General features: G+C 37.0%; 1 protein-coding gene across 4 annotated transcripts in view; it reads left to right on the forward strand.

Annotated features, from left to right (window-relative positions):
• Positions 1-14,411, forward strand: part of Dmxl1 (Dmx like 1) — a 131,476-nt gene that overhangs the window by 15,730 nt on the left and 101,335 nt on the right. For all 4 annotated transcript variants that reach the window (XM_029471979.2, XM_029471981.2, XM_021150434.3 and 1 more), the window contains exons 4-9: positions 2,033-2,111; positions 4,135-4,267; positions 6,936-7,002; positions 7,747-7,925; positions 12,247-12,436; positions 14,128-14,296. In XM_029471979.2, the coding sequence (XP_029327839.1) occupies positions 2,033-2,111; positions 4,135-4,267; positions 6,936-7,002; positions 7,747-7,925; positions 12,247-12,436; positions 14,128-14,296 (817 nt within the window). The remainder of the gene's footprint in view (positions 1-2,032; positions 2,112-4,134; positions 4,268-6,935; positions 7,003-7,746; positions 7,926-12,246; positions 12,437-14,127; positions 14,297-14,411) is intronic.

Below are 14,411 nucleotides of genomic sequence, written 5' to 3' on the forward strand. Positions count from 1 at the left end.
TGTCTGGTTGGTTTTTTTTTTTTTTTTTTAATTAGATATTTTCATTATTTACATTTCAAATGCTATCCCGAAAGTCCCCCAGATCCTCCCCCTGCCCTGCCCCCCTACCCACCCATTCCCACTTCTTGGCCCTGGCTTTCCCCTGTACTGAGGCATATAAAGTTTGCAAGACCAAGGGGCCTCTCTTCCCAATGATGGCCGACTAGGTCATCTTCTGGTACAATATGCAGCTAGAGACACAGCTCTGAGGGGTACTGGTTAGTTCATATTGTTGTTCCACCTATAGGGTTGCAGACCCCTTTAGCTCCTTGGGTACTTTCTCTAGCTCCTCCATTGGGGGCCCCATGTTCCATCCAGTAGCTGACTGTAAGCATCCACTTCTGTATTTGCCAGGCACTGGCATAGCCTCATAGGAGACAGCTATATCAGGGTCCCTTCAGCAAAATCTTGCTGGCATATGCAATAGTGTCTGGGTTTGATGGCTGATTATGGGATGGATCCCCTGGTGGGGCAGTCTCTGGATAGTCCATCCTTTCGTCTTAGAACTGTTGTGTGTTTCTGTTGCTTTTACTTAGTGAACTTAATTTTTTTTTTTTTTTTCCAAGATAGGGTTTCTCTGTTTAGCCCTGGCTGTCCTGGAACTCACTATTTAGATTAGGCTGGGCTGGAGCTCAGAGATCTGTCTGTTCTGCCTCAGGAGTGCTGGGATTCTGTTACCAAACTGGGCTCCTATGTGATTTTAATAAAGATCACCTTATGACGCTCTTTGTTCAACTTTGAAATTAACTGGGATTTGTTCATTCTTGATAGAGTTGTTCCAAGGATGATATATTAGAGATAAGAAATGTAGATAATTAAGTGGTGTTTTAATGGTGGAGATACGCTCATATAACTTCTGATCATTTTGAGACTGCTTTTACTTGAGTCAATACTATCTTATAAATTGCCTTTTCTCTATCCCGTCCCCCTTACACTTTATTGGTCTTTTTGAAACAGAATCTTGCTACGTAGCACAAGACAAGTACAGAACTTACTGTGAGTCCAGATTAGCTCTGCACTCCCAGTTGTCTTGTCTCGGCCTCTGAAGGGTTGTGTTTACAGGCAAGTGCCGTTATGCTGGGCACTCATGAACATTCAGTTTCACGAAGAGCTTCCAAAATTCTCTCTGATTTCTGTTAGTATCTGTGGATTATCTAGTTTATCCAGTATTAGAAGCCTTTACTGCTGCATTAAATAATTGACAGTACTAAACTGTACTGTTAAAGTGTTTATTACATTTATTTAACTGGGAAGAGGCTACCTGTGGAGGCCAGAGGACAATAATGATACCCCCTAGATGTAATATGTGTGTATAGTGTCACATGATTTTTTTCCTTTTTTCTCTTTCTTTCTTTCTTTCTTTTTTTCTTTCTTTCACTGATTTGTAGGTTCAAATAAAAGATGGTTGAAAGAATGGGAAAGTTTTATATTAAGGAAGTAATATATCTTAGAGATGAAAGATTGAGAAAGATATTTAAATTAGTTGGTCCTTATATACACACTTAAAGTTAAATTTTAGACTTTAATAAAATACAAATAATGTAAGCAATGTTTGGTATAAAATATATGTTTACTGGTTATTTATACTAAGAATAGACTTTTAGACCCTAGCAGCAGGTAGTCTGAATAGTCTTTTTCAAAAACAGTCTTTATTATCTAATTCAGTGATTTTCAACCTTCCTAATGCCATGAACCTTTAATACAGTTCTTTATGTTGTGGTGACCCCTATCCATAAAATCATTTTTGTTGCTTCTTCATAACTGTAGTTTTGCTACTGAGCAGTGTCTTAGTTCCAAAGGTGATGTGAAATATGTGTTTCCTGATGGTTGTGACCCACAGGTAGGGAAGTGCTGATGTAACTCATATTTCTCCTGACATAATTGTATTGTTCCTAAAAACAACTGCATTATTATGAGCACAGTAAACATGACATGTTCATTTTATTAAAAAATGCTAATCATAATTAGCTAAGTGACTTTTTTCTGATTTTAGGAATTTTATAGTCAGTGGCAGAAAAGTGGCCAATTTTTTCTGGACTCAATAGCACATAATATAACCTGGGATCCCGCAGGTAAGGAAATTAACAAGAATAACTAGAACAAATGTCATTTAAGTAGTTAATTTTATTTCTCTTCTGAATCTTATCTGTGTGACAGTGGTGAGTACAAAAGTAAATAAGAGAAATTGTGCCCTTTTATAATTTATATTGAAATGAAGGCAATATAAGCTCTAGTAAATGATAGGTAGGACATGATAAGTGATATACAGAATACCTTTTACTTTTGGGAAAAGATACTTCTCTCTGGAAAATAAGATTTTGTTGACCTGACTTTTGATAGATTTTTAACAACTAGGGCAGAATAGATTAAATTGATTCTGAGACAAGATTTCTGTATTATGCTATGTCGTAGGGCTGGAGAGGCTGGAGAGATGGCTACCAGTTAAGAGACCTGGTTATTCTCCAGGTGATCCCAGTTTTATTCCTAGTACCCACATGGTGGCCCATAAGCATCTGTAACGCCATTCTAAAGGATGCGCACAGACACACGTGCAGACAGAAGTGCACATACAAAATAAAAATAAATATTTTATAGCAGAAAGCAGCATTAATTTTTCTGCTTATGTTTTGTGGGTCAGAATTGCTGTAGGGTTTTGTGGGGATGTGTATCTCTTACCTGTGTATTATTACTTTAAGTAGCATGTAGAGGATCCAAGAAAGACTTTGCATACCTGACCTTTGGCTAATTTTAGTGTATTATCTTTGTTCTTCCTGTGGTCTGTCTCTCATGTGGTCTCTACAGCTGAGTAGTGTAATTACACGGCTGCTAACATTTGCACGTGAGAATTTAAGCTACAAATGCTCTTACAGCCTGGCCTTGCCTTACCCAGGATTGTTTGGTTGTGGTTGTTTCATTCTCTGTTCAAGAGAGAAGACAGCCACATCCCATTCTTCTAAGGTGTATGAAAATTATTTTGCAGGGGTCCTTGTACAGACTTTGTACAAGTTTCAGTTAATCCTTACAGCTTTAAAAAGCTCTGAATATAAGAAAACTGAAATTCAAAGATTGTCCAACTAGATCCAATTTGCATGGCTAAGTAAATGAGTTAAATACATTTCTAAATTTCTGTTCTAAAGTTTGTGCTTTTTTCTAGACTAACACTTTTTTCTCTTTTTTTGCTTTCTTTCTTTTCTTTTCTTTTTTTCTTTTTTTTCGAGACAGGGTTTCTCTGTGTACCCTTGGCTGTCCTGGAACTCACTCTGTAGACCAGGCTGGCCTCAGATTCAGAAATTCACCTGCTTCTGCATCCCAAGTGCTGGGATCAAAGGCGTGCGCCACCACACCTGGGTTTCCTTTCTTTTTTTGAACTTCCCTTTCTCTTCTTCTTCCTCTCACTCTCTTCCCTGCTTTCTTCTTCCTTCCTCCTTCTTTTCTTTCTCCCTCGCTTCTCTTTCCTTCTTTCTTTCCTTCCTTTCTCACTGCATTTTATGAGGGTTTTATACAGCATACTGAGTGAGAGATTATTTCCAAGAGTATGGGCTCTCTCCCAGTGACTATAACACAAAATAAAGTGTCTTTTCTCTCTCAGGAATGAAAACCTGTAGATAGTCAGGCAGGGGTGGTTCCTCATTGGCCCTGCCCCAGCTACCATTGTCTGGTTAGACTCCCTAAGGGAAGAGTACAAGATTCATGGAGTCATTCCCTCCTATAGTAGGATGTTGACAGATCCAAGCTCTTAAATTATTCTTTTGTTTCTTTTATATATATGTCTTTATCAAGATTACATTTCTTATTTATGTGTACGTATGTATGGGTGTGTATATGCTATATGGGGATCAGAGGACAGCTTGGAGGAGTTGGTTCTATCTTTCCAACATAAAGATTCTGGGGATAGAACTCAGGTCTTTAGACTTGGAAGCAAATGCATTTACCCAGTGAGCCATCTAGCCAACCCCAAATTATTCTTTTGCAGTTTCTTTTTTAGGTACTCTATTGTACTTTATAGTATTATAAGAAATCATTGAGTATATATCTTAACTCAGTGCTAACAACTTACATAATAAATGCTGTTCATATATATGTACATTTATTTAGGTAATCGTCTTTTAACTGGTTCCAGCTGTTTGCAGCTTTGGTGTAATATTAACTCAAGAAAGCAAACTGAAGATGAAAATCCAGATAAAACAGATCTGAACTTTGGCAATTGGATGTGCATTTGGCATTGCAAGTAAGTAATTGACTAGACAGTTTTTACTGGTAAACCTGTCTTTTTTTTTTTTTTTAAACATTGGTTGTATATATGAGTTTTTTAGTCTGTTCACTGTGAACAGACATTAGGGTCAAAGGTTACAATAAATACACAGGTTGTCAGTGAAATGGCTTTACTCCATAGATGCTTATTACAAAGGCTGGCGACCTAAGTCCAGTCCCTGACCCCATGTGGTGGAAGGAGAGGACTGAGTCCTCCAAGTTGTCCACACACCCATTTGTCATTTATGTCATTTTGCTGTTGGACAAGAAAACTATTGTTTGGATGTAAGGAAATAGATTTTCTAAAATGCCACCAAAGGTATAAAGTGACAAAGAGGGAAAATTAATAGGTTTGACTATCCAAATAAAACATTTCTCTAATAAATAAAAACTTGAGGGGAAAATAGGTACAGTTCTGGAGTTAATACCTTCTTTTAAAAGTAAGATTAGTTTAAAAAGAATAGCTCACTAGTTACCAGTAGTGAGTCGTGAAGACTGGGCTTTCCTTTTGTGTTCTCTCTGCCTCATATGAGGATAACTACTGGAAGAGAGACTTTTCAGAGTTGCAGTATGTATAACTAATGGACATTTTAAGAAGCAATTAAGTTATTTCTAAATAAAAATGTGAAGTGTTCAGAAAGAAGAGTATGAGTAACAGTAGCAGTGAGTGTGCAAAGTAAATGGTGAATTGGTGATAAGAACACTAGATTATTAATATTTTTTCTAGGAATTTATAAATATAGCTTAGGTTTACATTTTGTATACTTTGATTAGCATGTTCAGGTTTCTGTCATTCAACAAATATTTATTGGTTGCATAAAATGTTTCAGGTATCTGTAAAATTGTTTGAATGTTGCATTGAACCGTTAGGGGAAGTCCAGTGTTAGACAAGTAAACTGAAATAACACGATGTTAAATGGATTTCTTCTTACTCCATCTTATATGAAGTGATAGTAGAGTGTTATTAGGTGCCAAATGACAGACCTATACATACACTAAAGGCAGACTTATATACTAAGTTTGCAGAAGTGTCATAGGTAGAAACATGTTAATATATGGAAGGAGAATAGAATTTTGCATAAAAATTTTTTTAGAAAGACTGGGCTTTCTTTACTTTTGCCTTCTCTCTGCCTCATATTTATAGATCAAGATGTGGACTTTCAGCTGTTCTCAGCACCGTGCCTTTGTTTTACTATTTGCTTTTAAGTTATTGAAGCGGGGGGAGGGGTCCTTATTCTTTCCTATAGTTGTATCCAAAGATTTTCATGAAATAAACTGAGAACATAAAATGTACTTTGTGTGTTTGTAAGAAAGGAGGAAAGACTGTTAAAGGTCAGAGAATGCAATAGTAACTTAGAATAGGCAACTATTCTATTGATAACTATTGATTTGATACTGTTTCTTATTAAGCAAGTAGAAAAGCCTGAGAATAGAAACTGAAGCTTAAGATGACTAGAGAACATCTCAAAGTTCCATTTTGACCACATTCCTTAGTAGTGATGTGCATCAAACACTGAAGATATTTTTTAGATGAATAAGAACTTTGAAGACAAAAGTAAGCAAGGTAAATGAAAGAGAGCTGAAGGTCACATTAGAGAATCATCCTGAAAGAAATGAGTGTCATTGAGGATTAAGTTCCCTGTGTGAGAGTGTTTAACTTGTGGCTAGAGTGATATGAGCAGGGCACAGAATGATAGAGGAAGTTGTTTATACGTCATCGTGAGGTCATTTCAGGAAGAGGGAACTGTCTTGCTATGTTGCTCAGGCAATCTTTTATACTAAAGTGATCCTCTAGCCTCAGTCTTCTCAGTAGCTAGAAATATTGGCATTGCTGCTGTCCTAGTTACTTTTCTGTTGTAGTGGCAAACACCATGACCAAACGTTGTTTAAAAAATATATTTTGGAGTATAAGAGATACATGGCTCTAGAAATTAGGTATCCAGATGAAAACTGAAACCATCTCTCATATTTAGAGGGAATTTGCTATTACTTGGGTGTTAGACTTGTCAAGGTTTTGGGGTTTTTTTGTTTTTAACAATTATTACTTGTGTGATTCTTAGAAAAATTTTTAAAAATGGCTTTTGAGATAGGACCTCACCATTACAGCCCTGGTTTACCTGGAGTAGTCACAGTGTAGGCCAAGTTGGTTTCAAACTTGCAGTATTCTTTATTCTACCTTTTGAATGCTAGAATTTCCTGCATTTGCAAGACTTGGAAATCTATATTTAAAGTTTCTCTTAGTAACTACCTCGTTTTTGGAATATTCTAAAAGTTAAGAGCCAGGAGAAAGCTCTAGTAAAGCATCGGCTTAGCATGTGCAGGCTCTGGAGTTCACCCCAACACCAAAAAAAGGGGAAAAACAAAACAAAATTTCTTAGCAGCAACAACAGAAATCTCGTGTGAACCTTTAGAGTCACTAGTGGTACTCTGCATTTCCAGCTGTGTTAGAAACAGGCCTGCTTAACCTGATATTTAACCAACCTGAGCCGCAGAGCAAGACCCAGCTCATAAGGGGAATAAGTGAGTGTGAAACTGTTAACCAAAATTCTGTAATCATGAGAAATTGCTGGAGTTTAATTTGGAAAGTACTGGTTATTTTGAGTCTAGTTTCCTTGGTGATTAACTCTCACCTTTTTAATTTACAGAACTGCTTCCCAGGTCCACCTAATGAAATTTTCACCAGATGGAGAATTTTTTGCCACTGCTGGAAAGGTAAATTTTGAAAATATGTGTGTCTGTTTTGTGTGTGTGCGTGCACACAAGCACCACCATATTGTTTTTTATGGAATGAGATGGAGTTGTTTATTCTGATTGAAGTTCAAAAATGGAACCTAATACTAATTTCTTTGTATCCCCCCCTTTATTTTCCAAGTTAAGTACAAATGAGGGTGGACATACATATAATACTTGATTTCTAATATTTTGTGTATCTGTGTATGGGTGTGTGTGGTTGTGTCTGTCTGTCTTGTCTGTATGCATGCATGCAGAGGACAGTTTGCCAGAGTTGGTTTTCTTTTACCATGTGTGATCCAGGACTGTTAGGTTTTTTGAAATGCCCTAAATAAAATACTTCTACAGTATTAGTTATTAAATAATTTTCATTTTCAATATTTTCTTAAAATGATACTTCATGAACGGCCTTGCCATCTATCTCGGTTATCTGGATTGTGTATAATTTGGAGTTAGTATTGCTTCCTTTCTGTTTGGTTTGGTTTGTTTGTTTTAAGACGTGGTCTTCCTATGTTACCTTGGCAGGCCTAAAGCTCACTATGTAGCTCACAGATAACTTTCTTTCTGCCTCTTCCAGGATTTGAGGGGTGTGCCATCAGTTTGCAACTAGTATTGCAGTCTTAGTTGAATTTTTGACTAACGAGAGAATAAAACCCCTTAATTTTCCTTTTTCTGAATAATGTTTGTGGTATACGATCACTAGATGCTCTTTGGTTTTCTCCTTAGGATGACTGTCTTCTAAAGGTATGGTATAATGTAGAAAACTGGCGGCCAGCTGTTACCTCTCCAGATAAAAATTCAGAAAAACAATCCCAAGGAGAAATTGACTTTTCTTTTGTGTATCTGGCCCATCCACGAGCCGTAAATGGATTTTCCTGGCGTAAAACAAGCAAATATATGCCGAGGTCAGTGTTTTCTCTGTGTGTTAGAGAACATCACCAACTTGAACTGGTTTTCTTACTTTGAACCTTTGAAGATTAGAGTAATAGTCGATGATTGTGCCAGGCTGCACATGTCTGGATATGGGCCAAGTAAGATCAATGCTTAGCATAAGAGCCTCAATGTGAATTTGAGACCAAGATAATTTATTTCCATATTAGATGTCTTTGTCATGCAATTCTACACAGTTTTCTTTCCTTTGTTTTGTGTTCCATTGTGTATCTTATATAGATTGCTAGTTGTGTAGGCTTTTTTTTTTGGACAGTTACCACCCTCATTTGTACTTGCAGTTGAATCCTCTGGTATCCTTTTTTAAAACAGGCAAACCAAAAGACAAAATACCATTTATTGAAGTCCTTTTCATCTTTAAGGAAATAAAGTTAATTCTTTAAATGATCTTTCCTTGAGTTGGGTATTAGTTTAACCCATACAAGCTCAGTTTAACTCATACAAGCTCAAAAATATGTCTGTTAGTATTTTTTTCTTTTCTGTAGTCCTTGAAAAACTTACCTAACATAGAATTTTTATGTGTTCTTTCAGTAGGTTACATAGATTTAGTAAGTATATCGACAAATCTGTCTTGAACTCCGTGGAGTGCAGATTGGGTTGTCTATCTCACCTTTTTGGTTCTGTTGAGATGTTCAGGTAGAACTGTGGTTATGCGCTCACATCATTTGTCGGCTTTATTTTGTCCCTTTGGGCCAACAGGATGTATACCTATTAGAGTAGTTACTGTCCTTATCCTAGCCCTCCAGTCCAAGTTTAGTGTAGAGAGAGACTAGGAAAAGTACTGATTGTGTTCTTACTTTGTGGCCGAGTCTTCCAGCTAACAGAGAGGGATCTGAGTAATCAGTATTGCCAGCAGAAGGAGCCATGTCTCAGGCTCACTTAAGTTCTAGTTCTCTTGCCTACATACTTTAAAATGTGTTTTGAATAAATGATCTCATTGTGTATGTTAATTCTTATAAGTTGTAAGTGACTCCAGATTGATCATTACAAATTTGTCTTTTAAACCTATCTGAAGAGAACTATCTTATAGAAACTAATTTCTTCTGATATATAATAAATGAATATACTCATTTTTTTTTTAAAGATTTATTTATTTATCTTATGTATATGAGTACATTGTAGCTGTTTTCAGATACACCAGAAGAGGGCATCAGATCCCATTACAGATGGTTGTGAGCCACCATGTGGTTGCTGGGAATTGAACTCAGGATCTCAGGAAGAGCAGTCAGTGCTCTTAACCTCTGAGCCATCTCTCCAGACCAAGTATACTCCTTTATTGATGCTATAGCCATCAAAATACTAAACAGGCTTATGCATTACTGAAGTTTTGTGGACTGACTTAGCTTAAGTTGTGATGGAGCTGATCACAGTGAAGACTGAAACAGATGGCAGATGCCTAAAACTGGGACATTTAGGGGTTCCTGCAAATAACAATGAAGTAATAGTTACTCTCCTACCTTTGGGCCATTTTATTAAGTTACTCTCGTTCCCTCGCCCTCGCCCTCACCCTCTCTAATGTGGCTTTGAAGGTCACACTTAGGATATATACTCCTAAGAAGTGGAAGCAGGAGGATCACAGGCTCACAGTCTTTCTTGCTGCAGAGTCCATTTGAGGTCAGCCTGGAGTACATAAAACTTTATCTTTAAAAACAAGTTGAATGCAGAGATTCTGTTGAATTGAGAAAGAACAGTAGACATGTCTGTGTAGTAAGCATATTCTTTACATTCCCTCCTATGGAGGGAGCAACAGTGTCAACAGGCCAGACCCCCCGGAGCTTCCGGGGACTGGACCACCAACCAAAGACTATACATGGAGCAGCCTCGGGCGCTGGCCACATATGTGGCAGAAGTTGGCCTTGTTGGACATCAGTGGGAGGAGAGGCCCTCCGGCCTGGGGTTGCTCAGTGCCCCAGTGTAGGGGAATGCCAGGACAGGAGGATGGGACTGGGTGGGTGGGGGAGCACCCTCATAGAGGTGGCTGGGGGAGTTTCTGAAGGAAACCTGGAAAGGGGAAAACATTTGAAATGTAAATAAAGAAAATATCCAAGAAAAAAAATTAGGTAGAATCTGAAAAAAAAGAAAAAAAGTTGAGTGCAGAGAGTCTGTTGATTTGAGAAAGAACAGTAGACATGTCTGTGTAGTAAGCATAATCTTTACTATTTATTTAAAAAATGATGAATATAGGCCAGGTTGGAAGGTTTGGTGAGATCTTGCAGGAACCTCCAAAAGTTGGCTGGAGATAACAAATTGCAAAACCATCTTAATTTGTTGTTTCATCAGTAGAGGACAAATGTTGGAGACATGTAGTCAATCCCAGAGTTGCTTTCTGTGAGCTTAAATCTGTTGTTTGTTGCTTTTATATGCTGTATGGACTCCGTATCAATATGATAGACTAGTGGTTCTCAACCTGTGGGTTATGATCCCTCTGTGGAGGGGGGAGCAAACGACCCTTCTACAGGGGTTGCCTAAGACCATCAGAAAACACAGATATTTACATTATGATTCATAACAGTTGCAAAATTGCAGTTATGAAGTAGCAATGAAAATAATTTTTGTGGTTGGGGTGACCACAATCTAGGAGCTGTATTAAAGGGTTGCAGCATTAGGAAGGTTGAGAAACACTGTGCTAGACCATCAAGGGAATAATAAACATTTTAAAAGAAGTAAAGAAGGGCAGCTCCAGTCTTTGATATTGACTACAGATATTCTGAGGAGTCACTTGAAGCTATAGACATGCATTAAGATTGCTGCACTCTGTTGATTTTTAGTTCGCTTCTCTCTTGACTTGTTTGTTTCTTTTAAATTCTTTTGCTTCTAGTCCACCATTTAGTTACCGCCTGCTACTTTCCTTTGTCAGTGCTTCTATGCTAGTTATTCATTGACAGTATGAACTTTTGGTATTGTCTTTTGATTTATTTTCTTGTTAAATTTGCTTACTTTTAATTTTATTGCTATGGTCTATGTGAGGGAGAAATGCAAGGGATGGATATACGTTAGAGGGAGGAAATAAGTATAGGCAAGGGATAGAAGAAAGGAAAGAGAAATTCAAGGGATGGATGAGTGTTACAGTGATGAGGAGTGAGAAGCAAAAGGTTCAGGAAGAAATCAAAAGAGTGCATTGTAGAAGGAGAGATGAGAGGTAGATGGATGGGAGATGAAAACAAAACATGGCCCAGAGAGACTGAGAGAATGGTGTCAGGGCAGAGAAAGGGAAGAAGCAGAAGCAATGGGGAGAAGGAATGAATGCAAAGGAATAGACAGAAGGTGGGTGAGAGAGCTAGATGGGAGAGGTGGGAGAATGCACTGGGGAAGCTGAAGTTGACAGGGTAACCAAGGAAAAACACCGATTTTGCTTCAGTTTTCTTTTGTGGTGCTGGGTCTTTCTAATCACAAAGCGATGAATGATAAGGCAGTTGCTGTAGAATATTTTATTTCATTCCTCTTAGCTTTCACCTTTCTGATTTGTCTTTACTGCCCTCCTTTCCTCCCTCCTTCCATCCATCCCTCCTTTCCCTCCTCCTTTCTTCCTTTCATTTGCTAAATTACCTGATAAAAGATTTCTTTGTTGGTAATAGCTGTTTATACTTTTTATTTTGAGGATGTCATAAAAGGAAATAACTGAAAGTCCAGAATGCTAAGTCCATTGCTAATGATGGATGTGGTTTGATCAGGTCTGTCATAAATTCTTTTGCGCATCACTGCTTTGGGCCTAGGTAGGCTAAGAGACAATAAGTATACTATATGCTTACATCAGTTTCTTAATGACTTTGCAGAAAGTAGCACTTAAACATTAAACAGTTAAAAATAATGGTCATTCACTGAATAAATGGGAACATTTTATTAGGAACTTTGTTTTGTGATTGTCAACTGAGGAATTATGGCTTGATCTAAGTCATTGCTCTTTAGATGTAATAAAAACCTTAAGATTATTGTAACAAAAATGATTTTCTTCTAGACAGAAGAAATAGATTGATAAACATTTTCTCTTGTGACATCAATATATATATGTTCTCTTGACTTTTTTATAAGCTTTTATATGTATGGTTGTTTTGTTTTCATGTATATCTCTATAGTGCCCTTGGAAACCAGAGGGTGTTGAGTTCCCTGGAACTGGAGCTAAAAGGACTGGGAATCAAACCCTAGTCCTCAAGAGGAATGGCCATCTGACTGCTCTCTTGTTAATATTAGTTAAATGTTTAAATATGTATAGAAACACTGCAGGATGTTTATGATGTGTTATGTAATTAGTATTATCTCTAAAATATTTTTATTCCTCAGGGCTTCTGTATGTAATGTACTATTGACTTGCTGTAAAGATAATGTATGTCGTCTTTGGGTAGAAACATTTTTACCAAATGATTGCTTCCTGTATGGAAGTGACTGCAACCACTGGTGTGAACCAGTTAGTTTAACAAATAACTTAAAGAGAAATGCTTCCAGTAAAGACCGAGTTCAAAGTGCTCTAGAAGTAAGTGTTTTTATTATATTATGTGTTTCTTATAGATTTTAAAAACTGTGTATACAGTGTATTTTTTTTTCTTCTGGGTTACATAACATAATAATATTATAAGTAGTAGTATATCTTAGGAAAACAATTATAGAAATGTTCCTTTTATCTAAGTAAAGAAAATACATTTAAGTAATTTTTTGTAACTTACGAGCTATCTTTAATTATGAGATTAATCTTAGCTTAACCAGTTACAAAATAATAGTAACAGTTGACTTGGCAAATGTAAAATCTGAGAATTCAAAGATTTGACTATAAAATATATTTTCTCTTGGAGCATAAGGTAGATTTGTTTTTATATTCTGTTGTACCATTTGCCATTTGTTATCTTTCGACCCACCAGAACACGTCTTTAGTTTATAAGCATTGATGGTAAAACTCAATTTTTGATGTTTGGGCTAATTGAATATAGAACAAATTTTGCTCTTTTGAGACAAAATCTTACATTGTAGCTCCAGGCTGATCTCAGCCTTATGCCAATCATCCTGTCTCTGTCTCTTTTGTTCTGGGATTACAAGTGTGAAAAACCATTTTTGATTGAAAATAGAATAGAAATACTGACTCAGTATTTCTGTTCTTTTTCTTTTTGGTTTTGCTTTTTGTTTGTTTCATAGACAGGGTTTCTCAGTATAGCCATGGCTATCCTGGAACTCTCTCTGTAGACCAGGCTAGCTTAAACTCGAAGATCCTCGTGCTTCTGCCTCTGCATCCTGAGTGCTGGGATTAAAGACATGCATTACCACACCTGGCTTCTTATTCCTTTTTTAATATTAAAACATGAAGTGGCTTGAAAATGATTTGTTTGAACTTGTATAGTATAGAAAAAAATTTTCCCTCTCTTTTGGTGTTTGAACAGGGTCTCATTATGTAGCTCTAGCTGGACTGGAACTCATTGTATAGATCAGGCTGGACTGGAACAAGTCACAGATGATGGCTAAGAATATAGCTGAGCTGTGTGACATAGTCAGTGGCTTTGTATATTAATCACATAACAAAAGGTGTTAGCCGAGGAATCTCTTCTACTCTGCTTCTTACTAGCTCGGTAACCTTAGTTAGGGTCTATATGAATGATTTCATGCCATGAATAGTAACATAGCAATGTTTAAATTGGATACCACATGAGATCAGATAAAATGATCTCTGTGAAAAATGATGCTTTTTAAAAAATTGGATAACTTGGTTTATCATAGTAATATCATTCATAGTGACAGGGAGCAAGTTGTGGGCAAAGACATCAAGCAGACAGATCTTTGTTGGTACTTTATTTTTGGAAAAAAGGCTTCATTATTTAGCATTGGCTGCCATATTGTGTAGACCAGGCTAGCTTATTGTATAGAGTCAGTCAGAGCTCTGCCTACCTTTCTCCCAGGTACTAAGAGTCAAGTGTCCATCACTATACTATGCCCATCTTACTGGTTTTTCAGGTTCTTGATTTTTTTTTTTTTTAAACTTTTAAGTTCTGGAAATTGATTTTAGATGTTGAAAAGCAAATATGAAAATAGTAGGCCGGGTACTTATTCTTCAAGATTCAAATTTGATAGGCCAAAAAATGGAGAGGTATTTTTTTACATGTATAATTATATAAAATAGTATTTTTATTCATTCTGACAATCATAATATGCAGTCACTTTACTTTGTTTTTATATATACAGGTAAATCTGAGACCTTTCCGTAGGGGTCGGAGTAGATCACTTGCTCTTGTAGCACATACTGGCTATCTGCCTCATCAGCAGGATCCTCACCATGCCCACAGGAACACACCACTGCATGCCAATGCACTTTGTCACTTTCATATTGCAGCCAGCATCAACCCAGCCACAGGTAATTAACTACCACACCATCTGGATAGGTACCTGTGAACTTAGAGAGTTAAGCTCTTATCACTTCAGAAATATTTTCTATGAGTATAAAAAATCAGGGGTCACAGATGATGCAT

This window comes from Mus caroli, unplaced genomic scaffold (genome assembly GCF_978045245.1).
Source record: "Mus caroli unplaced genomic scaffold, Mus_caroli_1 scaffold_19, whole genome shotgun sequence".
Taxonomy (NCBI): Eukaryota; Metazoa; Chordata; class Mammalia; order Rodentia; family Muridae; genus Mus; species Mus caroli.